Consider the following 27,889-nt stretch of genomic DNA (forward strand, 5'->3'; position numbering starts at 1 on the left):
CTAACAGGGAACGCGTTACTGGGATGCTAAGAGAAGACTAGAAGGCGTTCTTGGGAACGAATTCTCGAGGCCCAAAAAAACAGTGGAAAGCAGTAAAAGATGATGCGTAAAAATGGCGCATGATAATCCAACGCGCGGCAAAAGAATTATCGAAAAAACACTAAAACAAACTTCGATAAGTGATCCTTCGTAAATGTCGACGTCGTAATATTTCCTGAAATTCATTTGGATAGTTTCCGCTGGCCAACAGTACTGCTTACACTGTATCTGAGAAAATCGCACAACGATCGGATCTTGTAAACAAGGTGTGGTTCGATGCGTTGAAGGTTCTTTTGTGGCTTGAATGCTCACTAATCTCCTACTTCAGCTTCATTACTCATTTAAGCTGGCTTCAAACGAGAAGAGATGAATTATTTTACTTTCAGAAAAACTATTTACAGCTGTAGGCTTCAGAACCTCTTGGGAACCGTGCGAAGAGCCTGTTATCCTGATGTATGATGATATATTTTGCCGTACGACAATGCATTCGAAGGTAGACAATCCACTTTGGATGTAAGTCGAGATTTATCGCTTCCTAAAAGATTCCGATTTACAGGATTATTAAAACAGGTTGTTGAAGTACATGACGTATTTATTTGAAGAATAGTTTAGCGTGTACCATCGAGCGTGCAAAGTACAGGTAGAACCCAAAGCGCAAAGTAATAGGCCTTATCACGGTTTTCGACGCCATTTTGACGAGTAGGCGAACAGGGTTGAAATTACAGCGTTTGTATGGAAGTCAGATGTCAAATTACTTTCATAAAACATCGCTTCTGAAAAATTCGTGAATTGGAAACTTTTAGCACTAGGAAAAAGATTTTAGGAAAAAAATTGGAGGGATGTAGCTGTACCAGAAAGCGTCCAGTCGTGTTTTGAGCTTTCCATACATTTGTCTGTAAAGCGAACCAGCCGTGAACTGCTACTAAAAATAGTTCGCGGGAAAAAAAAACAGGGAAATGGATGGAAAGTTCAAAACACGACTGGACGCTTTCTGGCACAGCTACATCCCTCCAATTTTTTTTATTAAAATCCTTTTCCTAATGCCAAAAGTTTCCAATTCATGACTTTTTCAGAAGCGACGTTCTATCAAAATTATTTGACATCGGATTTCCATACAAACACTGTTATTTCAAGCCTGTTTGCCTACTCGTCAAAATGGCGTCCAAAACCGTGATAAGGCCTATTAAACAGATCGATTTGCAATAGTTTGTCCCACTTCAGGTCCAGCCCGATTTCTTTCGTACAGTACTTGCCTGACTTTTCGATGTTTCAATATGCCAGCAGAATAAAGGCAAGTTCAAACGAAAAAGGTTCATCGTTTCCTCGCGTCTGATCTGTTCATCGATGACATCAATTAAAATGTCAGACGAGAATTTTTTTTATTTCGTCCCGTGCGTGGTTAAATTTGTCATGGAGATTCCCTGTTTGATTAAAACGTCGGATAGGAAAAGACTTAATACTGGTATGGACACGTTTATGTTGTCCCCTTCCTTTATTTCATTGGCTATCTGGAAATCATTCTTTTTGAGTCGATGTAAATTTACAACCCGTTGTCTCGCATAAAGCTAGAGTTTGCCTATTTTTCCGACCAACACGAATGTCGTTTTGGGCACTCTAACCTGTGCACAAAATTGTCAGAAGGAATGCGTTCCTGGAGATAATTAGCTGAACACGTTCTCTCTAGCGTTCCATTTTAAACTGGAACGCTAAGGGCACGCTTAGGGAACGCTAGAGGAACGTTTAGGGAACGCAAAGCAGAACGCTTTAAGAACGCGTTCAGCGTAGTGTTCTCTGTTAGGTGTCTTCTGTCCGTTACTGAACTTGCGGACATTTTGCTCATTGCTCGTATTTTTCCTTGCCCCTTCGGGGCTCGGAAAAATACTACGGAACTCGCAAAATATCCGCGCGTATTATCTGTAAAACCATCGATTAAGGTATATTTTCATTTTAGTTGTCGATAACAAAATGTTATCAATGACAAAACATCTCGTCTGTGAATCAAGCTTTTGACTACAAATGGTGAAAAATACCTTGTTGACAACAACGTAGTTTTTCTTTTAAAAAAGCAAACTACTTAATTGGTTGTCAATAACAAACGTAGTAGTTTTGTTATTGGCAAGTCACTTTTCCCATTCTGAGAGTAAGTCATTGACCACTCAAGTCTATTTATAGCCATTTTCTGCATGATGTACTTAATATGCACATTACAAGCAAGTTTCCAGGTACCCTTAGAACATGCAGGTGCTTGGAAATGCATTTCCAAACGCTAAAAATTGGCAATTGAAAATAGTCATTGATAACAATTGAAGGAGTGCTTGGAAAAAAGCCCTAAGTGACTTCTGATAAATAGCTAGATTCTCCTTCCAAATTGCCTTATATTTGCTGTGAAACAAAAGGAGAATTTGACCTGGATCAAAAGTCACTTACTGTAGGGTCTCATTTCACGCACACCTTCAATTTGCCTTGTCTGTGATCAGGCCTTTAATATAAAACTGGTTATACTTAGCACTTTCTAAAATCTAGGTAAATATATAATTCAAGCAAACAAACAAGATTCTACAACGGCCATTACAAAAAGTACAATATACAGTCGAACCTCCTGTAAGCGACCACCCATAATGTCAAGGATATCTGGTCACTTACGGGAGTGGTCGCTTACCAGAGGTCAGACCACAGAGGGTCTAAATTTCGGGTAAGTTTTGCCAGTGCTTATCGAAACCCATAGTAATAAATTTTCTTTGCTACAAGTATACTAAGATTGGTCCAAAATTATTCTAGTTCAAAAAACTTAGGGTCTATGTTGATTATTGTTTGTATCTCACAACTGATTACTTAATACAACGATTGAGACAATTCTTGTGAAAGAAACTTGACTCTTTTATTACTCCAGGTGGCGCTTACTAAATTTTTCAGGGAACGGAACATAAACAAAAAGTTAACAACTCTTTTATAAAACCTGTGATGCACGTGGTTACAAGCATTAAAAATACCAGCAGGCGCCCGTGAGAGATACAGCAGATTGTGTGTCAAGTGGTCGCCGAAGGGAGGTTCAAAACAATTGAAAATTTTAAACAATCATCCCTAAAAGTGGTCGCGTACGAGAGGTGGTCGCTTACGAGAGGTGGTCGCCTACGAGAGGTTCCATCTATAGTGATTTGACTTGAAAACGTTTGGTATTTTGGAAAAGTGGTCGCTAATGAGAGGTGGTCGCTTACAAGAGGTGGTCGCAAAGGGAGGTGCGACTGTACAGTATTTCTGATTTTCCAACCCGGCCATGCCATAAATATATCGAAATGTCCCTGTAGGTAGATATTAAATAATTCATTGACTTTAATTTGTATATATATGTTGACATAGGCCAAACAGATCCTGAAACTCTGTTTGCTCCATCATGGATTGAGTTTCCAGCCAGCACAGAAAAAGCCATTGATGGAAGAAATAAAACATTACATTGCCTTGCTGTCGGAAGGTAAGTGTAAATTGCTTATAGATGAATAATGTGAGTGTAATTTACATACTTTAGATCTTGAGATGCCTCAGGACTTGCTTGGCAAAAGACCCATGGATTGGTACTTGTGAATGATACAACTAATCCCCCAATTATTTTATTAGTAAATTGTGATGCAGTGTTCTTACCAGGATTTTGCCTTTGGGGGTCCTAGGGCCCTCCTGCCCCCCAAAATAGGGAGCTTAAGCACAGACGTTCGTGAACCACGAACGGCAACCGGAAGTCGAATGTTTCCTCTTTTGGCGTGGTTTTGATTTTTACCACTGACAGGAAAAATTCTTGTTGATGACTGTGGCTTGATGTTACAAACACTTTGGTGTGAAAACGCTCCAAAAAAGGAAACATTCAATTTCCGGTTGCCGCCCGTGGCTCAAAAATGTCTTTGCTTAAGTTCTCTAATATGGGCCCTGGAAAAAATTAGGGTGTTCAAAGTTCATCATGATCTGTGACCGGCTCATAGAAAAAACCCTTTGGCATTCAGTTTGTTTTGACAGCAATGCATTCTAGAAAACGTGGTCCTTCTTCACTGAAACAGCTGCTTGATCTTTGCTATATACGGTTCCTTTGTGCACCTCATCGTAATCTAGCTCCATCAGAATTTTGTTCGGCTTCTCTTCTTTCTTGGAGATTACATGTAGGTACACTGTACTTTACAACTAAAGTAAGAGTCTACCTTTTGCTGTGCCATGTTGTTTATTCTACATCTGCCACATGCTCTACCAGAAGACAATAATTATTATTACCTTTGGTACTCAAAAGAGGAACATTTAACTTTCTCAAAGCAATTTTAAGCTTTTAACATTTGTCTATGTTTTCTTTTGTCCTTTTTGCCATTATTTTCTTATAGTCCAAATTAATGCGAAAATTCCTATGATGTGTATACTAGCATACAGCAAAACATTGTTATTTTATACAGACCTGCACCAAAAATAACTTGGAAGTTGAATGGGGTGGTACTCGTGCATGGGAAAGACTCAATGGAGATCCCAAAGGCATTCCATGGAAGGCAGCTGATTATTGTCAAAGTGCAAAGAGAATTTCATGAAGGCACATATACTTGTGAGGCTGACAATTCTCAAGGAAGTGCTCAACCAAGAACTACAAGCCTGGTGGTGGAAGGTATATGTAATATGAATTTAGCTGCAGTACAGGTTAGAAATAAGTGAAGTGCAGTCTGTATCCCTCAAAGAAAAGTTTTCATCTTCCTGGTGAGATGTGACTCTCGACTCTGGAGACGAGTGTTGCGTAGAGAGATGAGACACTTGTGTCAAAATGTGTGATTTGCTTCTAGAGAGATGCAAGATTCATCTCGCGAGAGCCTGAAAACTGTTAGTACTAAGGCTTGACTTCCTTGGAAGACACTCACAAGAAAATCAATTCGTTATCCTCAATGTTGTTGGTACAGGAAGATGCCATTGACACTCACCAAAAAACTGTTAGTACTAAAGGCTTGACTTTCTTGCAACACTTTCGCAAGAATATCAATTCGTTAGCCTCAATGTTGTTGACACAGCAAGACACCGTAGTCAAGCAGCAAGAATAATAACTATAGTTCTTTTACCTCTCTTTTTTATTAGCTTAAAGGACGGTGCCTAATTGTAAGGAAGTACCGGTATTTTTGCGGAGTTTATGACTTATGCGGGGAAAGTAGATGTTAGCAAGGGCTATTTCTGGGAATCCAATACGTAACCACACATTTCTCAGAGGTAATCACCTTGTAAGCACCAATAATCCGAAAAGTTGTGAAATACAAAGCAATTTTTCCAAAATTGAAACTTGATTATCTCTGAAAAATGCATTGTTACCCCCAATTTTCTTTTTGTATACCAAAAGCACTTGCCAAGTTCTGCTTTCTCCGCATAGTTTTAAACTGCGCATAAATACCTCTGTATTAGTAGGCGCCACCCATAGGAAACCCGAGTATCTCGAGATGCGCAGAATGTATGCGCAGTAGCAAAAGTAGTCATTATCCTAGGGATGCAAGTAAAGCTTTTTGCTACTCCACTGGGTTGAACAGATTTTCTCAGGTAAGTCATTTTAGAAGCTTCAGCCAGTAATATTTTTCGCTCTATAGTCCCTTGTGGTTCTTCATAGGCGCTGTGACGAAAAACTGCGCTTCCTGTGTTCACCAGCAGTAGTTGAACTTACTAAAAATAATATGTAATAAACGAACGATGTATTTACTGTACAGCAATATATCCCCTTCTAAGTTATAAAAGATGACAAAACGTCTTAATATATAATCATCCCGATGGATGCCTTGGTCTATGGACGGAGCCCACAATGTGCATGTATGCTGCTTAACAGAGGATCCTTAAAATCTCAAACAGATAACAAAGTTAAACCATGAAAACTTCCAAAATCATAGCATTTAAGGTTCAGGTCCCTCCTAACGCCAAGGTATTTTTGTACAGTTTATGACTGTGGGAATAGGATATCCAAAAATATAATTGGGGATAGCAGTGCATTTTTCAGAGATAATTAAGCAACATTAATTTCGAAAACCTTTAAAATACGAAGAAATGTATGGCGTTATCTTTTTACTAATTTCTTTGTTTTGTTAAATTGAACATCAATTATCGCTGAAAAATGCATGGTCACCCCCAATTTTCTTTTGGATACTGACAACCGTTGCTAAGATCTACTTTTCCTGCATATATAGTTATAAACCACGCAAAAATATCTGTGTTAGTAGACGCCGCCCACAGGACACCCAAGGTTCTCAAGCCATCCCAAGATGCGCAGAACGTATAAACAGTAGCAAAAGGACTAGGGGGCACCGTCCTTAACCAGGCATTTTAAATGAAGACTGTATCCACCATGAAGCGAGTGTGTGCTTTTTTGTTTTCTTTTTCTCTTTTTCTTTTTATCTTTCTGTAGATCTTCTCAATAATATTAATGTTAACCCTTATTTTCAGTTAGTCCAAGATGGACATCTGGGAGCCCTCCAAAAAGCAAGGAAACCATTCATATATATGGAAATGAGACGTTAACTTGTGATGTGTTCGCTATCCCTGAGCCAACTTTTCGGTGGTACAGAGATGGACAAGAAATTTTGGCAGACACGTAAGTTCACTCACATGCTCATCTTAATAATAATAGTAATAATAATAATAATAATAATAATAATAATAATAATAATAATAATAATAATATTTTTTTATAAACGTTTGCAGCACTGATCTTAAGAAATGGGAGAAATTAATTCATATTTTCCAATAATTAAACGTGACGATATTCAATGGAAGGTGTTTGCTAGAATAATACATTAGAGTGTAGATGAGTGAGTTGGCTGAATGTTTAATAAAGAGCCATTGATTTACACTACAGCTGAACAAACGTTTGTGTGCTTTCCTTGAACAGATCACAGGTCACACGGGATGTTAATAAGCTCCATTTCAAAGTCGTTAGATTGGCTGAGGCTGGTATTTATCAATGTGTGGCTGAGAATACTCATGGAATGATTGTGTCTTCCACTTATGTCAATGTTTTAGGTGAGTACTCATTTATTTTTTTCGCCCTTTAAACCACTAATGTCAAAGAACAAATTCTCCTATCTTGTCCCCATTATTTTCTATTGGCTCCACAAGTCATTAAAATAACGAGCAGACAATGATTAGTGACTGCTGTTCCTTGGACATCTTACAATGACCGCTAATTAAGCTAATCAAGTCTGGAATTGTGTTTAACTTACAGTACTGTGCAAAAGTAATGAGAAATTCGAACGAATTTTCGAGTTGTATTTCGCCGACAAGGCCGTATTTCGAGCGTGTCAAAACAATAGCGGCTTCCAAAATTTGCGGAAGATTTGTTCAAGTTTCGTGTCCTTCGAAATTTCGCTGTTTTTCGCTACTTTTCGCCGAATTTCGACGAACCTTGTCGCAATTCGCTCTCATTACTTTTGCACAGTGCTGTATTGAGTGATCAAGCTTTTAATTTATAATTATTTGATACAGTGTAGATTTGCTCCTGGCGTGACTGACTGACTGGATTTACATTATTTTTAATGATCAACAGCTGTGCCTGCGTCTTTTGCAAAGAGAGGATTTGGGCCATTTTACCTGTTTCAAGAGAGCGAAGGGCGTTTGAAATGTGATCCCGATGCTGTACCTCGACCAGGATTATACAGGTGGTTCAAGAATGGAACTGAAATCATTATGACCTCCCCTTACCGTTTGGAAAGTGATGGCACCTTGGTAATCAGCAATGTTCAGCGTAGTCGTGACGCTGGTCAATATAAGTGCTCTGCCGCAAACTTTTTGGCCACCGCTGAAGCTACAGCCGAAGCCACAGTCCTTCGTAAGGATAAGTCATTTTTATTTCGAATCTCTTTTATTCACTAGATGCCCACCCCCACCCCCCTTGTTAACGAAATTCCATACAAATATATCGTCTCTAATTTTTAGATGGGTACTTAGATGGCGTACCCCAAGTCCAAGTTAGTTTATGTTTCGTTGCGTAGTAACCAGGCTGTGACCTGTCAAAGGCTGCCCAAATTTTAAACAAATATATTGTCTCTAATGTTTAGATGGCGCCCCCCAAGTCCATACAAAATCTCAATTTTTTTCCGATTTTCGAAAGCCTCCTAAGGGACCGTTCATTTTTTATGAGCATGGGGGGGCTGGTGGGATTTGGAGGGGGGGCCACGAGAAAAAAAAATGGCACTAAAGGGGGGGGGGGGGCTACCAAACAAAATTGAGTGAAAGAGGGGGGGGGGGGGGTCACCAGCAATAATTGGCTAGTAGGGGAAATTGAAAGTGGCTCAACACAGAAACAGATGAAGAAATTGAATATTATTTCAATTTCCTAACCACTTTTAATTTGTTTTACATACTGAGGTCGAAATCTGCATTTCATATTAACAACAACTGAGGAAATGAAGCATATCTGTTGGAAAAGCAATAATGAATATAAACTGAAGTAGACACCTATGTTTGTACAAGTTCAAATCAATATAAAAACGTAACAGTCTCACTATTGAATCATCCGTGGGGGAGTAGTTTTCTATTAAGTGGTTGTACTCAGAACTATATCAATAGATTGTTTAATGTTCTGTTTAATAGTACTCACTTTTATAAAGACTGTTGATTGGTAAATTATTTGAACCCAGGAGTATCAGTAGACTCAGTAGTATGCCTAGTGTGAACATCCAGATTAGTTTTTAATAATAGAACTGTTGTTGGTGACTTCAGTTGACGGTAAATCTGAGCAGAGGCCATCTTCAGAAAAGCTTGTAACTGTCATTTTTAATAGCAGTACTTTAATATCCAGGCGCGTAGGAGGGGGGTTCGAGGGGTTTGAACGAACCCCCTTTGAAGATCAATACTGGCGGAAGAAAAAGCACAATGAGGAGGTTGAACAACTACATGAGGTGTACCATGCGAGTGAGTAGAATGTCCGCCCTGGTTCTAAATGCATATCAAATATGATATGCCTGTCAATCTTGACGAGATAGTCATTTGTTCGAAGGCCTACACCCGAGAATGATGCAGTTTACCAGCTTGGTGTATGACTATCAGCAGATCGAATAGCTATCAGAGCTTGGCAGGGCGCGGAATGTACATTGAACTTTCTTGTTTAAGTTGAAACAATTATGCCGCAGAAATGATGTATATAGCTTAAAAAGCTGCTGTAAAACAAATTTGTGATTCGCCTAAAATGGGTCTAAAAATGCAGGAAATGAGGTTTCTGGGAACCTAGTAAGATTTTCAAAAATTTCCGGGGGAGCATGCCCCCGGACCCCCCTAGTAAGAGCGCCTCCGGCGCTCAGCAAGATTTGGGGCTCAACGAACACCCCTATCTAACCCTTACCTACGCGCCTGATATCTGTGTGTCCGCTGTTTTTTTCTGTTTAATATGACTCGTAATCGTTGATTGGTATGCTTTGATCCGTATTTTGTTACTCAGATCTGTACGTGTATTAATTGTTTCTACTCGAAGGGGAGTTTTTTCACGTTAACCATTTGCTTGATTAATTTTTCTAGTTCATTTGAGAATCTAAATGGAAATTTAGGGTTTGCCGTGGTCGTAAACGTGTTGCTATCTATAAAACGTTTTTTTTAAACAAGAGAAATCTTTACCTAAGCAGAGAACGGTAACTTTTTAATAGTACTGTAAAGAAATCACAGTAACAATTACGTTTATCTTTGATATAAACAGTACATAAGCGTTTTGTTAAAGTTAGGAGTGTGATTTGTTTCTGGTTGGGCGGGAGGGGGGGGGGGGGGTCATCAGAAAAAAATTGTTTCTGCTGGGGGGGGGGGCATGTGGAAAAAAATTGCATGCTAGGGGGGGTCATACAGTTTCGTAGTGGTAAATAACCAAATCCCACCAGCCCCCCCATGCTCATAAAAAATGAACGGTCCCTAACAGGTTGCAATTTAACGACAGAACCTCAAACTTGGTTAAATGTATAATTTTAATGTCATCTTTGTTGTGATGGACTTTTAAAGTGCCTATGAAGTAAAAAAAATTTTGTCACGGTTTGTTAGTTTATGAATTTTTCGGTCTGAATTTGTGGGTCTTACTGAACAAAACCTTCTCAATCCGCCATTATGATCCCTGTAAGGTTCGAATTTAGCTCCGGAAAGTGTCTCCATGTTGTGCGCGGCCAAAACGATCGTATCACAAGGTTGTGACGTGGAAAATACTTTGGAACACACGAGTGTCATGGCGGCAAAGGGAGTTTCTTCGATCTCGGCAACTTATTATGCCGCTGGTAACTCCAATATGACAAACTGCGCGAAAAAAAACTGGCAGGCCGGGAATGAGTATACATTACTTTCCGAAAGACGAAACTTTACGGCAGAAGTAGATTCGGTTTGCCCGAATTCACAGGAGAGATTCAAGCCATAGCTCTCGAAGGCGAAAGACAACGATGATCAGATGTGTGTAGACATATTACGCTCTCATATCCGTGATAAACAAACATCCTACAATCTTACTGCAGTTAAATAGCATAAGCATGAAATCACGGGTAGAGAAATCCACGGATCCTTAGCGCTCCCAGAAATCTTGCTTAATTCGAGCCGATAAACCTAAACAAATGCCACAGAGCTACAATTGTACCCGGGAATTTTAGCATACAATCTTATCCTAACGAACAGTAAGAAAACCTCCATTCAGTATATTTGAGGATTTCTCCTCTCCATCACAAGCGGTGACACCACATTTTGATCAAAAGGGAAGAATCTCTTATACAAGAAAGCAAAACTACAAAGGCTTTTATCAACACAACAGACACACAGCGGGAGTCGCTTAGCCGGGTCTGTCAATCTCAAATTAAGACCTTGCGTATGGACCGTCGTGTTGGTCATCACAGAAAATTCATCATGTTTTGAGAGTTAACGCGCTCGATCTGACTTTTAAAAACTATTACTTCCATCAAAAGTGAGTTTTTGACGGGCCTGTACTATTTCCGCTCGCAGCATCTGTGCTCTCTCGCTTTCTCAAATCGAACAAAATCGAGTTTGGAGAGACAATTTCCAGCAAACTACGCAATTCTTCGCCTTTTCATTTCGGCAAAATATATCCAAGTACTCAACAATCATTCACTGAAACGTCGCCTTCGAATCGAGCGCGCAGAACAGCAGCGGAAAGGCCATCTTATCTTCGTCCTCGTCTTTTTCTTGAGCTGTTCGACGCCAGTATGATCCGCATCGGGTCTAACGATTGCAACAACTTCCATTTTGCCTGAATCGCTTGACTCTTTCAGATAGCCGTTGGAAAAGTTTTGGTTAAGGACATTACTTCGTCATTGTCCGACATTTTGCGGGGGGAAAACCTTGAACACGAAAATTTTCGCGATAAAAATATTGGGTGATTCCATGTAACATCAAGGCAAGATGTGTTGTAAACAAATCTCTGAGGCATTTGCTACGTCATCAAACGCCAAACTAGTTCCCAGCCCCGGGACACTATTTTTCTCGTTTTGGGCTACTTTGTACGACTAAAAAAGCATCTTATTGTTTTTTCCAGCGCATTTCTTTTATAATTTCGTAAGTAAGACATGGTAAACTTCAAAAAAAAAACGTAAAACATTTTTTACTTCATAAGCACTTTAAGTTTTGAATAAATAAAAATTTAAGAACTCGTCCTTATTCTCCATTTGAACTTCGCAAAGGGCAATTCAAAGCCAATGAGCAACCTTTGTTTCAGAGAAGACAAAGATCGTCATACCACCAAAAGACCAGACCGTAGATGAAGGCAATCGAATCGACCTACGATGTGAAGCAACAGCCGATGCCATACTTCAACTACGTTACGTATGGAAGAAAGACAATGCAAGTATCGTCTACAGTGACAAGTCACAGTGGCTAGAATCACGGCATGTTCTGTCTATCGCTAACGCCACAGTTGATGATGCTGGCCTTTATACTTGTGTTGCGTATACACCGGAACCAAAGAAATCAGAAGACACAGCATCCGCTAACATTACCATTGCAGGTAATAAGTACTTACAGTGAAAGCCTTGCCTGTAGTGACATCTTAACAATACCCCTGATCTTTTTTTAGTGTCAATAAATTATTTCGCAATAACTGCAGAAAATCTCGCGCGTTCATTGGCTAATTTTCATTGTCAATAAGCGGTTATATAATAAGCTGAATTCTACACGCATTTTGATTGATTCTTACTTATGATCTATTAGAGGACAGACGCATAGATGACGTCACCATTAAAACTTTTACTTCTTTATTATATAAAACAAAAAATATTTCATGTTGCCGTGCACCTCTTCAGCAATAGATCACAGGAGAAGTCAAAATGTGGCAAGAACATCAGTGGCACACTCGGCTGCGCGTCGCGTGCCACTTTTTTGTTCTTCCTTCATTTTGACATTATCTGTGATCTATTACTGAACAGATGGACGGCAACATGGAATCTTTTTTGTTGAACAGGCACATGAATGACGTCAGTTGTAACGCGCGCGCTTTGTGAAACGTCAATCAGTCGGACAAGCTTTTGATTTGGTTTCGTCAGATTTAATAAAATTAAAGTTTCTTGCATTTTTACCCCGTGTTTTGACTTCATTTTGTTCCTTCCGGCTTTTTATTACAGTAAAAAACAAATTGACGTCACTTTTTCATGCGTCTGTCCTCGCAAGGTTTAGTATTTTTCTTTCAAAAACTCATTAATAATTCATAAGCCATTTGACCTCTCAAATGGCCGATAGAACATCACGTGAAGTGCCCTTAAAACCCGATGCAACCTCCTCCTTATTAGTATGCGGTGTTTAATGATTTTCAAGTATGCTAACTTCCAACGTTCACAAAAGCATAATTGCCATGAACTTTCTTGCACGTGTTTTATCGGGTCTAAACCACTCGGCTGCGCCTAGTGGTTTTAAGACCCGATAAAACACTGCTGCTCGTGTTTTACACATTACATTGGTTTCGACTATTTTGCAGGCAATAGTGGTAACTTTGCGTAATTTTGGAGAAATAAAGAGATACATCAAGGTGTAATGATTACATACAGTCGAACCTCCCTTAAGCGTCCCGCCCTAAATGCCAAGATTTACTGGTCGCTTTCGGGAGTGTTAAAACACCCAGTTTTTATTCAGATTTTGAAAATTAGACGGGGTTTTTTATTTTCTCTTTAGTTGTTCCGAATCCTCCGACAAATCTTGAATTATCTTCAAACTGCCACAATCACAGCACAGTTCTCAGATGGATCAGTGGTGCATCCTATGATTACACAATCAAACATTTTCTGATCGAACAAAAGTTAGACCACCCTGATGATGTGTGGCGAGTGACTGCAAATGTCACAAATCTCAATGCCACAACTTCAGTCTCATTAAATCTCATCGCATGGGCCACACTTCATTTCCGTGTCAGAGCTGTGAACCGCGTTGGATCAAGCCGTCCCAGTTTACCAATCATTACAGACTGCCCAACTATGCACGGAGGTATGTTCGCTATTTGCTACATATACAAACAGGCGTTTAGCCGAAAACAAAAACTAAGGACGATGCCTACTAATACAGATGCATTTTGCCCAGTTGTTGACTATGCGGGAAAAGCAGGTCTTAGTAAGGCCTATTGGAATCCAAAAAGAAAATTGGGGGTATCAAAGATAGTTAAGCAACAATAATTCTAAAAAGCTTTAAAATGGGGACAGCTACTTAATTAGAGTTATTATTTTCAAAGAGTAATAGCGTGGAGTTAGAGTTAAAAAAATCTTGAATTCAAGATTTTGGACGGCCAAAATCCTGAATTGAAGATTTTGGAATTCAGGATTTTGGCCTTCCAAAATCTTGAATTCAGCAATTTGGCCCTCCAAAATATTGAATTCAGGATTTTGGGCCTCCAAAATCTTGAATTCAGGATTTTGGCTTTCCAAAATCTTGAATTTAGGATTTTGGACTGCCAAAATCCTGACGTTAACTCTAACTCTGAATCATAACTCTACTGAAATAACTCTATTGCTAGTCGACCTCCTTTAAAATACAAAACAATGAATTTATTGGTCGGTTTATATGGTCGGTGTAATCCAATGAAAATCTCTGTAAATTTGGCTCATCCGTCATTTTGCTTGGGCTAATTAAAGTATGTGATTGCTGAAGTACATGTGAGAGCGCTTTTTTTTTTTCAGCCATAAAATTGACAAGAAAGAGAAAACATTATTTACATTCATGCACATGCGCCGAAATGTAAAACTCTCCTTTTAACCTCTCTGTTTACTGTCCTGTTAACAGTTCCAGATAAATGGCCTGACAACCTAAGGGGAGTTCCAGGGAAGGCAGGGCAGCTTGATATATTGTGGACTGTAAGTAACCGCCATTGAAACGTAAAGCAAGCTTTAATTCATTGTAAAAACTTGCAGGCCCATTTGAATGGTTTCAACAGTTGACCAACATTCGTTCATCAAAAGTTGAACGGACGTTGGGCAGATGTTGGAGCATTCAAACGGTTTCGACACCATTCAACATTTTCGACAACAATGAAAATGTTGTATGGATGTTAAATGAATGTTTAAACCAATTTGAATTCGATTCAACACGCTTTCAACAGTTTTTACGTTTTCAACAATGTTGAACGACCTATTCAAACACCCCCAGCATCTGGTTCCATTAAGTGTTGAACAAATGTTGAAGCAAATGTTGAAACCGTTTAAACGGGCCTTTAGTTGCATCCACACATATAAAGCCTGAAGTAATATTAATCCTAAAATCATTTACGCTGTTAGGAAGTCGCTCTTAATTAAGATGCGTAAATGCGCTTTGAAACAACAAAAATAAAAATCTAGGAAACCACAGTACTGGAGTTGAATTAAAACACTTCTGATACTGGGAGTATTTTGATCAGTCAAAAACCTATGGTTTGTTATACCGGTTAACTCATTAAAAGCTAAAAAAAAAAAAAAAAAGGTCATGAGTTCAGAAATTCTGTCGATCTATTTTTCTTGACGTTTTAGAATTACAGTCGAACCTCCCGTAAGCGACCACCCATAATGTCAAGGATATGTGGTCGCTTACGGGAGGTGGTCGCTTACCAGAGGTCAGACCATAGGGGGTCTTAATTTCGGGTAATTTACATATGGTAATTGCGGAGACCTAACCCTTTTGCCAGTGCTTATCGAAACCCATAGTAATAACTTTTCTTAGCTACAGGTATATTAAGACTGGTCCAAAATTATTCTACGCAAAAATCTTAGGGTCTATGGTGATTATGGTTTTTATCTCACAAATTACTTAATACAGCGATTGAGACAATTATTGTGAAAGAAACTTGACTCTTTTCTTACTTTAGGTAGCGCTGTCTAAATTTTCAGGGAACGGAACATAAGCAAAAAGATAATAAAGATAAAAGATAAGAAAGCTTTTCTTTCCTACAAGGAATTCAATCTGATTAAAGTTTTTTTCAGTGTGAAGTAAAGTGCATGCGTACTTTGTCAATTGTTTTAATGCTAAGCTATATCGGTAAACACTTCTGCAGACTGTGAGATTTACGGCGTCCGCTGTAATGATGTGGCCAATATGTTAAAGCGACACATTTTTCAATTTCCGCTTGTGAGAGATACAGCAGATTGTGTGTCAAGTGGTCGCTTACGGGAGGTTAAAAACAATTGAAAATTTCAAACAATCATCTCTTAAAGTGGTCGCTTACGAGAGGTGGTCGCCTACGAGAGGTTCTATCTATAGCGATTTGACCTGAAAACTTTTGGTATTTTGGAAAAGTGGTCGCTAATGAGAGGTGTTCGCTTACGAGAGGTGGTCGCAAAGGGAGGTTCGACTGTATTTTGTACCTGAGTGAAGGTGTTGTCCCACCATTTCCATCACAAAAGCCCAAAATCTCCGTGATACTTCCCTTTGTAGTAAACCATTGGATCATTTCTCGTGATAACGTTGTCGTAGTTGCTCTTGGCCATTTCCTTTTGTTTGATTATTTGTTTGATGTTGCTTTTTTTGTTTTGGAATTAAGCCCATGTCAATGGCGGATTGGAACGCGCCGGGATTTTACTACAAACTCTGGTATGGGAGATTTGGAGAAAGTTTGACAGAGGCCCCAAAGATTACCGACCCTACGATTGGTGTATTTAATATATCAGATCCTGGTTATTTTGTACGATGGGAGTTCCAGATCCAAGCTGGAAATGACGAAGGCTTCGGACCCAAGAGTCCATTGGCAAGTTCGTATCTGGTGCAAGACCCACCTTCTGGAAGACTAGAAAACGTTACCGTGGAAACAGTGACTGTACGTACTGTTGAGCTTTCGTGGAGGCCTGTCTCTACAGGAAGCGTAGATGGCTACAGGGTAAGCTGTTCCTCCACTTTCTCTTCTTGATATTGTCTTCTACTGATGCAACTTTGACCTGTCCTCGGGTTCGGTATTCTGGATAAAACGGTGAACAAAAGGTAACATAAATTAAAACAACATGCCTAGCAGAGAGTAAAATGAAATGAGGTTAACTGATGTTATAATAAAATTTCGATATAACGCGCGCGCTGATTAGTTGAAACAGCGTGCTTTATCAGAGTACAGATTCACGGAGCAACGGTGTCACGCCATCAACCCGTTTGTGAAATTCCTGGAATTCTCTCTCTCGGTTTTATTTATTTATTATTATTATAATTTTTCGATACAGACGTCTTTTATAACCTAGAGAACGTAAACAAGCTGGACATAGACCATCCTGTGCGCATACAAGGTAAAAAAAACAGTACAAATAACACGGTGATTGAAAGTGAAGTTTCCGAAGAAGTCAGCGACTAAAACACAGAGCCAAGTAGAAATATAAACAAACAGAGATTTGCAAACATGTCAACCGACGAAATGGTCGAAATTACATCGAAGAGACGATAAACACCAAAGATAGCAGAAAATGGACAGCTCAAGTTTTAGAACGAAAGATGTAAAAATTTCACAAGCTTAAACAAGTGTTAAAAGGTCCCGTAAACGCTCGTTAGCTATATTCTCGTACAAAAAGATCAAACAAAAAATTGAGAGAACTGATAATTTAATTAGCTAACGAATACACAAATAAGCTTACAAGATCCTTAAATTTTTGGTGCAAGTTCTATCACGCCGCATCATGGCCACCTCCGCTCACCGCAGTGAAATTACAACGCTCGCCCTTCGAGTGAACAACTTACAGCTTGTTCAGATATCCTCTCTGGAGCATTGAGTGGGAAGCCACAGCAGCCCTTTTTCTAACGGTGTCAACAGTTCGAGCACTCCTTTTGCTCCCGTGAATTCGACTGTTGTTCATTCACAAAACACAGCGCAGCAGTTGGTTTATTACCGGCCGCAAGCTTTAAAGCAGTTTGTTTTCGAATTGCCATGTTGATGACGTCCAGATTTTCACGAGCCTCAAATCCACCTGATTTCAATGAACATTTTACTTTTCCATCCTGATTTTTAACAGGGAAAACTGAAGAGGCGCTGACGCTACAGGCGTTACATTCGAACTGAGCAAAGTTTGTAAACTTTGATGACTTGTTTTGACATGTCTGACAGTTTTCGTGTTGTTCAACCAATCAAATCATTTGAAACATTCTAACAAGGATTGTGATTGGCTTATTTTAGCGTGCTTTATCAGAGTACAGATGCACGCTGACGCCAGATCTGTTCGTTCGGAAAATGAAGTTGGTTTTGAAAATGAGGGTGAATGCGGGGGGAAATGAAAGAATTCTTTATCATAAAACAAATAAAGAAGCCTCGACTGTGCTCTGTTCTGTTGTAAAGCACTTAGGAAGCGGCTAGAGCACTCAAGAAGTAGGGAGAAACACTCGACTACGTCTCGTGTTTCCCCCTACACTTCTTTTGTGCTCTAACCGCTTCGTGCGTGCTTTACAACAGAATAGAGCACAGTCAAGGCTTCTTTATTTGTTAACTGAACTATGACTCACATGCATATGCAGAGAAAAGCCTATCTTATTTTCATGCGTTCAACTTTACCTTCATAGATTTATTACTGGAATGAAAGCCGTGTCACTGCAAAGACCCGTGGACGTGCCATTCCAAGCCATGCAACGCTCACTAATGTTACAGGAGGAGATACGCAAAGGTATAATGTCACCAATTTGAGGCCGAGCACCAACTATACCATGACAATCAGGGCTTACAACAGGGCTGGTGAAGGGCCAGCGAGTATTGAGGTCTTTGCTTCTACGGACGAACTTGGTAAGCTTAATTCGTTTTTGTTGTTGTTTGTTTGAGTGTTAGAAGATTGAAATCTTATTTAACAAAATGTATGGTGCCTAAGACTTTTGGTAGTTTATCCTCGCAGTCTTTTAAAATTGCAAAACAAGATTGACGGCAACAGATATTCCAAGCGGAGGGATTTTGTTTTTATGTTCCTTTTTTGACTGAAGTTAACCCTGCATGTAGCTGACATATCATTCGTGCTTGAAAATTCTGATCCCCTCACGGATTTGGCTAAAGTAAGAAAGCAGCTGTCTAACTTTGATCAGTGAGAGGTGATGGCTCTATAGACGGTTGCTAGCTCGGAAGCTGTGCAAGGCTTGGGACTTTAGTGTGTCCCGGATGCTGAATTATTGATACGATAAACGTTATCTTTAACAAATCTACGGCCAATTAACTTATGAGGCCAACTCCGGTGGAAGAAGGATCCTCCCATTACTGCAACCTCTCCACTCCCCATTGAAATCACAGAAGCAGTGTTCTTAATACAGTGTTAAATGTGAATTATAGTAGACTGACGATAATCCGAATCCCTACAGGGAGAAATCGAAAACAGTGGGGCCAGTTATTTAAACCAAGTCTTACTTAGGCCGCGGCTTAAGACAATCAGTGGACATACAAATCTGTTTATAAGTGGTTTATTTTAAGTAGATAAATAGTTTTCTAGTCAGGGATACAAGCCTTCTTGTTATCGTCGGCAGCAGACAATGCTTAGATGTGATTGTTGGCAAAATGGAAAATGGTTTAGAACGTGGTTTTGTTAAACACCATCTAAACTGTCTTTTAATAACTAACTTGAAATTGAGGAGTCTCAGTTGTCAAATGCAGAGGGACTGAAAATTGAACTATTTGCTGTAAGTCCTAGGGAATGTCACGCTTGTCGTTTGTCGTAAACGTGTTGCTTAATTTCTATATTGACGACAATTTCACGCATGTGCAGGGCCACTGATTAAACCTATTGCATTGTGTCCTTCTCGTTGCCTTGTCGTCGTCGTTGCTTAAGTTCTCTAATGTAGCATTGCAGACCGAAACATAGAGTTAAAACGGCCCACTAAAAGCCTTGTATGGTCTTGTTTTGTAGTTGGTGACAACAGCGCAGACAAGAAAAAACCGCCACGTAATTCAGGTCAGTTACTTGTAATGGCTCGAAATTTGTTGACATGGTTACTTAAGGACGGTGCCTACTTTGTTACTGCGCATGCGTTTAGCGCATCTCGAGATATTCGAGTTTCCTACTAATACAGGGGTATTTTTACGCGGTTTAAAACTTTGCAGAGAAAGCAGAACTTAGCAAATGCTCTTGGTATCCAAAAAGAAAATTTGGGGTAACTGCAATTTTCAGAGATAATAAAGCCTCAATTTGTAAGTTAGCACCATACATTGCTTTGAAGTTTACTGTTTTTTAGAATAAATATTGGTTTATTATCTCTAAAAAAAAAAGTTCGCCAATCGCCCTTGCTAAGATCTGCTTTCCCCGCATAGTCATAAACCAAACAAAAATACTTCTTTGTTAGAAGGCACCCTCCTTAAGTGTACCGTTTACCTTATCAACTCACTCCAAAATATAGGTCCTTTGTATATTGGACAATCGTTAAAGTAATTACGTAGTGTATAATATTGTGGCTTTTGTATGAACTGAGCAGGCAATTTTCACGTCAAGCATTCCCTTTTGCTTTTACGAATTATTAGTCTTTTGAAGCAACGATATGAAAACCATGTCCCCTAGCATGTTGTAATCCTGCTATTTGCCATTTTGTTTACTAACAAACTACAATGTAAACAACAGCTTGGTTATGATCAGTTCTTGGGTGGGAAAATCAATTACCCAAGATTACGTCAGCTGCGTAGTGTAATTAAATCAAACAAGCGAAAATTATCGAAAACGCAATGGAGACAATTTTGATCCGACGTGGTCGTTTCAAATTCTGCCATTCACATTCATCACAACACTTCATGTTATTATTTTAACGCAAACGAGCTGTTTTTTTTTTTTTAATTTTTCTTCGCAGGTCCCACAATTAGTAAGGATATGTTCCTCACACTTGTAGCCGCAGCAGTCGTCCTTCTCGGACTTATAATCCTTTGATTTGGACACATTGCCACCAGGACATAACTTTGATACCAAACATGTGCACGGTTCGCCCTTGCCAACCGTTAAGTAAACCTAACTAAACAAAAACACTTCACATCCTGCGAAAATTGCTCACCATCATAACTGTACATTTAAGCTCAGTGATTTAAAGCTGTTAGTCTCATAATCTTGCGTAGTGTGATTGTCAGGGTGAAAAAGCCCAAAAGAATACTAATATATGGTTTGATCATTTTAACCTTTGTCTCACGATAGAGTCACTAAAAGGCCCGTTTAAACGGTTTCAAAATTTGCCTAACATTGGTTCAACAAAAGTTGAACGGATGTTGGGCAATGTTGGATGAACGGAGTGTTCAAAAGGTTTCAACGCCATTCAACATTTTCAAGAACAAAGGAATTGTTGGATCGATGTTGATTCAACACACTTTCAACAAGCTTTCAGTATTTTTGACGCTTTCAACAATGTAGAACGACCTGTTCAAACGGCCCCGACATTTGGTTCAACAACTGTGTTGAACGCATGTTGAAGCAAACGTTGAAACCGTTCAAACGGGACTTAAGATATTGCAATTATAAATCGCGACGTTTCGACTGCTTTCTGTGAGTCATTTTATGTATGACGATGGCCAGCTGTGTTTGGTGCATCTTGGTCGCCATTGTAAGATTTGCAGCTCGTGAGTCACCCTTGATAGGAACGTTGGAAAATAGCGAATCTGTGGATACTATCATTGCTGATGATGAATTCGAGGTGACCTGTGTTGGTCACCGTGACGATTTGACCCACCTTAACAAGATTTCACGTTGAACAGTGAACTGAGTGACCAGCAGGAAGACGGGTTCATGGCGTCGTTCGAAGTAGAGTAAGAGTGTCCAACGGCTCAGTTCCAATCGAGGGTGACGTACAAGCAGCGCAATGCAAACTGGAGTGTGACCGAGTGCTTATAATGGAAGGAGTAATGGTCAAAATGGCGTTGCGTAGTTGGCGTATTTAGAGATTGAAAGTCTCAAAATAAATCTGTGACTCGGCGTACAATTGTATTCAGTCTTTCAGAGATAATAAAAGTAACTCATAATCCAACACAAGAAAGGAGCTTGTTATTCCGAGAGTGTATTACGTGTATGTTGATTTACATGCTTTCCATTTAGCACTCAGTGTAACTCCAGCCAAGTTTAAAAGATGTAACAATAAGCAGGTTGTACGAAAGAGACTTAAATACATAAATTATTGCAACAAAATTTTTCTTTAGAATTTAGCTTTCTTAATTCATTCATTTCGATACACGTGACTGAGGGCAAGCGTCTTTCAACTTTCCAACCGCAATTTGCATAGGAGCCAATCTCGTACCCAGAGTCCTCAGGCTTTTTGGTCAGTTGGTGGGCGCCAGGAGAGAATCTGGAGAATTCGCAAAAAAAAAAAAATTTTTGATTGGCTGCTCTTTAACGGCTTCCATCGTTTTACCGCAAAAATTCCAGGCATCTTTGCTTTCACAATTTTTTTTGTTTTTCCCCACTTCCCCATCACTTTTTTAATGGTCCGTCCCTAATGGACTTTAAAGACAAGCCAGAAAATTTGCGAAGACGACACAACGGTTTCAAGTTACAATAATTGTTGCGCGCGAACATAGAAGCCTCCTCGCCACTTCAAGGCACAGCAGCAGAAGAGGATAGTAACATCATCATCATCATTATTTGCCCTAAGTTACTCACCATTAACAAGCCAAAAATTCATAAACTTTTTTTATTATTAAATATTGTCGAGAAGCTTTTCAAAGCAAGTTACTCAAGATTGAGAGAGATGCCCATTTCTGGTTACATTAAGAACCTTTCAAAAACTCATTAATAATTCATTAGCACACTGACCTATCAAATGGCCGATAAAACATCACGTGTAGTGGTTATAAAACCCCATAAAAACCTCTTCATTATTAGTATGGGGTGTTTAATGTTTTTCTCGTACAGTGTATGCTAATTTCCAACGTTCACAAAAGCGCCATTGTTATGAACTCTTGAAGCCGTTCAAAAAACTCCCTGCACATGTTTTATCGGGTCTAAAACCACTTGGCTGCGCCTTATGGTTTTAAATGCCGATAAAACACTGCTGCTCGTGTTTTAAACATTACATTTTTTTTTGTATTTTATTGATTTTATTTTTCACTGTTCTAAATACATTAGGTGCCAAAAATAATGCAGTAAATTCAAAAAGGAAATGTCCAGTTCAAAGGGACTGCTTTCAATGGAGTCCAATATTTACATAAAATATTAACAGTGAAAACATAGTCTACATTAAAACCAGATACATAATTTGTGTATAAAATTATTGTTTGGTTTTCTAAACAGAGTTGAAAAGATAATTTGGCCACCATAAAGAGATCCGAGTGCTGAATTTGTTTCAAGCATTAGTCCTCTGTTAGAGTGAAGGGCTAAATGCTGGCAACACCAGTACTCAAATCTAATAATGGTGACTAAAATACCTTATCACTCTGTTGTGCATGTAAAACCAAACATTTGTTTCTACTTCCCCACTGATGTAGTCACACAGTTTCTTTAGAAATGAACACTATGATCTATTTACATAATTGCCAGCCAAAAAAGGATGGAACATAGAGAGGGCCTTTTTTTGTTAATCCATACAAAGGGTTAAAACATGTTACATCTCACTGTTTACTCACCGACTATCAACAGCTTCAGCCACGGCATCTATTGCACGGCCATTCACTTGTTGATCATACTTAGTAAGCTCTTCCTTTGTCAGTAGGAACAACTAAAATAAAAATGCATAAAAACAGAAATGACAATAATAATGATGACAATAACGATAATAATATACAGGGAGCCCACATCACGAAAGTAGGGCCCTGATAAAATGAGATGTTCACATCACCTATAAGTAATATTAGACTGGGACTGAATACAAGGGAGCATTATCACTGTCTTCAGGAGTTTATTGCCACACTCAACGAGGGTATGGTACGGAAATTGGCCATACCAGCATTGCGGAGAGGGGTGGGGAGTATGGAGTACATCAATTCTCTCTTATTGTGGCCTAAAGGCATAAATAGCATTTGCAAGCATCTAAATTTCAAAATTTTCTGGGGGGGGGGGGGGGGAAACATGCCCCCAAACCCCCCTAGAAAGCTTGCCCAATGGGAATGTCTACTTCAAAACTTATTGACAGCACTGATTATGGGTTGGTGTAAAACCTCACAACTATTTCTTTGTTTAAAACATAAAGTATTGTTTTCCTGCTCTGTTTTAACCTTTTCACACTGTCTTCTAAAAATTCTTCAAAAACTCATTAATAATTCATAAGCCCATTGACCTGACAAGTGGTTGATAAATTTATCTGCAGTGGTTTTAAAACCCAATAAAACCTCCCCCTTATTAGTATGTGGCTTTTAATGTTTTTCTCGTATGCTAATTTCCAACGTTCACAAAAGCATCATTGTTATGAACTCTCTTGACACATGCTTTTGCAGGAAGCAGCTCGCAGCACATATTTTACCAGGTCTAAAACCACTCGGCTGTGCCTGTTGGTTTTAAATCTTGATAAACAATAACAATAATAATACTTTATAAAATCTGATCAATGTGAACATCAATACCATGAACAGGAGATACCAGAGGTTATCCCTAAATATAACGAGGGTATCCCCTTTTAAATCAAAGCAATTCAAATCAACCCAGCTCAAAACAGCACAAATCAAATCGAATCAAATGTTAGTTTTTGAGGAGAGAGGAAAACCAGAGTACCCGGGGAAAAACCTCTCAGAGCAGAGTAGAGAACCAACAAACTTAGCCCACTTATGACATCGAGTCTGGGAATCGAGCCTGGTCACATTGGTGGAAGGCGAGTGCTCTACCACTGCGCCAACCCTGCTCCCCCTAAAACACTGCTGCTTGTATTTTAAACATTACATAAATTATGCCACATATGAGATTCACAGGTTCAGTATCACCAATGCTGTGCATAATTGCAATAAATAAAAGCCATTCAAAATAGGTCAAAATTCTCTCTCTTATCTATACATGATTGACAAATTAGGTTACAAGTTAAAAAGGCCGTACACGGCACAATAAATTTGCAAAGTCCAGGACTTTTATTTTACTTTTATTTTATACATACAGGACTTTTATTTTGCAGCAAAAAAAAAAAGAAAAAAAATTCCCAGATGGTATTGATTTAATGCATTTATCATAATTAGCCTTTTTATCTGCATTACTCAACAAAGATTTAAAAGGACATGAGCCCTGTTATGCAGGAACAGAAATAATATTTCTTTCACTGGTACATGCATGTACACGGATGTACTGGGACCTGAAATTTGAATGGCCAGTGTCATCTAATTTTAGTGTCTCTTTGAATAGACAATTAAAAACATATTTGTATGGATGGAAATGTCAAAGTAATGGTTCAGTTTTGTTAACATTATTTTAAAACCTTACTAGTTCACAGAAACTGGTTTCGTTCAACTTTGGCTGCAGATAACTAGGATGAAAATGGGTTCAACAATCCTATGTATATTGGAAAAATGACCAAAAGATGATTATATTATAGTTTAATTTCTTGTTAAGAGAAATCATTTCATATTTTCCTTCCGGTGCTCTACTGGCAGTTTCATTTGTTTATTTATTTATTTATTATTTATTTTATTTATTTATTTATTATTTACTTAATTTCATTTCATTTCATTTTGCCAAGTGATAATTGAGATAAAAGTAACCATTACACTAGAGAATATACAAGAGAAAAAAATAAATACCGGTACAAACATCATAAGAACATATAGTTGGCTGGGAGGCTGCCGTGTTCAATTAAAAGAGGTTCCTGATCAAATATTTGAGCACTTTTAACAGACAAATAGAAAAATCCCCATGACATTATGCTCCCTTAACAAGCCACCTGAGTATACATTTTATGGCACGTAACATTATACCTGCCAACTCTCATGGCCTAGATATGTCTCACCCCTGCGGGTTGAAAACTCCAATCTCACGCCAGCTCCAATAATGTACCAATTTCTTATGCCAGATGCAAATGTTTTTCATAATGGCATTTCCCTATCTTATGACACTGGTCAATATTGCTAACACTGTACCTGTTATAAATTAGGGCAATGGTCTTTCATTTCCCTCCCCTAATCAAGGGGCTTCTTACTCCTTTGAAAGACACAGAACTTCTTGTTTAAGTATTGTTTCAAAAACGAGCAGGAGTGTTTTATAGGCTTTAAAACCACTTGGCTGCTCCTCATGGTTCTTTGTAAGACCCGATAAAACATGTGCTGCAAGTTTTTTGAACCGCTTCAAAAACATTCCTGAAAAACCATGTGTCAATAGACTTTATAACAATTATGCTTTTCCGAACGTTGGAAATTAGCATACAAGAAAAACACCGCATACTAATGAGGAGTATTTTATCAGCTGATATTAGACACCGCATACTAATCAGGAGTGTTTTATCAGCTGATGAACATCGCATACTGATGAGGAGTGTTTTATCAGCTGATAAAACACTGCATACTAATAAGGAGGAGGTTTATCAATATAAAGTCACTGCATGTAATGTATCATCAACCATTTGATAGGTCAATGGGGTTATGAATTATATTAAGTTTTTGAAGATATCAAACAAAACTGTAAGATCTGTGCTGTAAAGGTCAAAAACCTGGACTGGTCCACACTGGACTTGTGGCATCTGTTGGGGCGGTTTTTAGTTGAGTGTCAAAATAAATTGCTTTTTTGCTTTGGTTTTGCATAATACTACGTTCTGTGATTGGTTGATAAAACTTGTGCCACTTTCTGAACCAATAAGATATAAAACCAAACCCAATCATGCCTCGCTAGCACATGTTTTCCCGAACTTGGCGCTGATTACATGCAATTGCCTTGAATTATGGTTGGTTCATTGCACTTTTTGCACCTATTACAATTGGCTGGAGTGACTACTTCGGTTTTACAACACTCAATTGAAAACTGTTCTAACATAAATTATTGTGTGAGACCAGGAAATATCCATATATGCACCCAAGGAGAGTCGTTGGAAATTCCTTTTCGAGGGGTCCCCAAAAGCATACATTTTCAAGGTACAGTATTAATTAGCTAAACTGGAATTTCTGAGGGGTTGGAGGTTCAAATCTAAAAAAAAAAAATTCCTCAGGTGGTTAGGATATGAATATTTTTTGAACAACAAGTTCAGTTTTTGCAACTTCCAAGACATATTGATTCTGCTAATTACTATCTGTGCAGCAATTTGTTCAGTTCCTTAGTTCTAAGTCAAGTATACTATCACCTGGTCCAAAGGCCACCTTCAGTAAAGTCAGTGCATTAGCATCCTCAGTTACACCATTGAAATTATCTTTGCCAGGGAGGGGGGGGGGGGGGAGGGGAGGGAGCATCCCCGCCCCTTTCATATGAGAGTCCCCCACCCCAACCCGGGTATCTACACTGTATGTTTTGACAACTATTCTTGGAAGCAAAATTTTGGAGCAAATGGCTTGCCATGTTATAAATAAGTATAAACATAACTTTACTCAAAAACCTAGTCATGCAATAAAATCCACCAGTACTGTAACAGAGGAACTCCCAAAGCCTATACCTGCCAACTCTCATGCATTTATGCGTGAGTCTCACGCCTGTGGACTAAAGACACCTATCTCAAGCATCGAGGACAACTTCTCACGTCTGACTCACAATCCAGACGAGTTCTTCTAAAAAATTGCATTTCATTTTAGATTTGTTATGTATTATTTCTTTGCTCTTTATAACAATCGCAAAGGCTTTCAAATGTCTATAAAGCGCTCGAATCGTAAGCTTTCAAAGGTCGTCGGAATATCTTCAGACATTTTTGGCAACGTTCGGAAGACTTCTGAAAATTGTCGGAAATCTGCGGAAGTGGCTCGGACATTTTCGGAAATCCCGCTCACGACGAGACAAAACTCTCACGCATTTGACTCAGAAAACGTTGACAGGTATAAAAGCCTAGAGAAAGGTTTGCTTAGAGCTCCTGATCCACTGTACCTAATAGGTTGATTGCATTGCCACCATCTTAGTGCCAAAACAAAAGAAATTTTGCTCACATAGTTTGCATAAAAATGGAAGTTAACTCCCAGAGGAGAAAAATCTTATTGTTCCTAACCACCGACAATTGGCTCCAATGACGTGACGTGCAATCAAACCAGCCTTCCTAAGTAGGAAGATCGAAGACATAGACCTCTGGCCCCAGTTGTTCAAAGGACGGATAACTTTATCCAGTGGATAAGTCACTGTCCAGCGGTGCAAAATGTACTCCAAACAACACTTCTGGCAAGTTTTCCACACAATCCCATACTTAAATTAGACAAACGTTTCTACTTTATACACAAATTATAGGGCCATAGGGAAATTCTTGCACGCATTTATTTGCCGCATAGCAACCTATTCAGTGGATAAGATTATCCGCTCTTTGAACAACCGGGGCCTGCTCGCTGAGTACGGATTGAGGTTTATAATATAACAACTCAGAATGTTAACTCACATCATTCCTTTAAAATGGGGCCATGATCCACGAATCACCGATCGGTCAGTTTGAAGGTACCATGGCATCGTTTTTACTGTTCCAGAGTCGGCCA

The 27,889-nt window shown here is 39.0% G+C and overlaps 2 protein-coding genes and 1 long non-coding RNA gene across 5 annotated transcripts in view; 2 read left to right on the forward strand and 1 right to left on the reverse strand.

Moving 5' to 3' along the window:
- LOC146466314 (uncharacterized) overlaps positions 1–15,992 on the forward strand; it is a 119,292-nt gene extending 103,300 nt beyond the window's left edge. Inside the window, exon 7 of the transcript XR_014868034.1 lies at positions 15,808–15,992. The gene's annotated coding sequence lies outside the window, so the exon portion shown is untranslated. The remainder of the gene's footprint in view (positions 1–15,807) is intronic.
- LOC146466325 (fibronectin type III domain-containing protein-like) overlaps positions 1–20,562 on the forward strand; it is a 31,230-nt gene extending 10,668 nt beyond the window's left edge. For 2 of the 3 annotated variants that reach the window (XM_085127431.1, XM_085127432.1), the window contains exons 5-16: positions 3,397–3,508; positions 4,464–4,666; positions 6,466–6,613; positions 6,911–7,041; positions 7,565–7,846; positions 11,705–11,992; positions 13,150–13,458; positions 14,248–14,318; positions 15,974–16,306; positions 17,959–18,175; positions 19,278–19,322; positions 20,206–20,498. In XM_085127431.1, the coding sequence (XP_084983557.1) occupies positions 3,397–3,508; positions 4,464–4,666; positions 6,466–6,613; positions 6,911–7,041; positions 7,565–7,846; positions 11,705–11,992; positions 13,150–13,458; positions 14,248–14,318; positions 15,974–16,306; positions 17,959–18,175; positions 19,278–19,322; positions 20,206–20,282 (2,216 nt within the window). In that variant the 3' untranslated portion in view covers positions 20,283–20,498. Of the gene's footprint in view, positions 1–3,396; positions 3,509–4,463; positions 4,667–6,465; positions 6,614–6,910; positions 7,042–7,564; positions 7,847–11,704; positions 11,993–13,149; positions 13,459–14,247; positions 14,319–15,973; positions 16,307–17,958; positions 18,176–19,277; positions 19,323–20,205 lie in introns of all 3 variants that reach the window. The other variant, XR_014868032.1, reaches the window with a different exon arrangement.
- Positions 20,563–22,924: 2,362 nt separating this feature from the next.
- LOC146466326 (uncharacterized) overlaps positions 22,925–27,889 on the reverse strand; it is a 58,969-nt gene continuing 54,004 nt past the window's right edge. The window contains exon 3 of the long non-coding RNA XR_014868041.1: positions 22,925–23,046. This is a non-coding gene — a long non-coding RNA (uncharacterized LOC146466326). The remainder of the gene's footprint in view (positions 23,047–27,889) is intronic.

The sequence above is a fragment of the Pavona decussata genome, unplaced genomic scaffold, assembly GCF_977016875.1.
Source record: "Pavona decussata unplaced genomic scaffold, jaPavDecu1.1 SCAFFOLD_145, whole genome shotgun sequence".
NCBI lineage: Eukaryota > Metazoa > Cnidaria > Anthozoa > Scleractinia > Agariciidae > Pavona > Pavona decussata.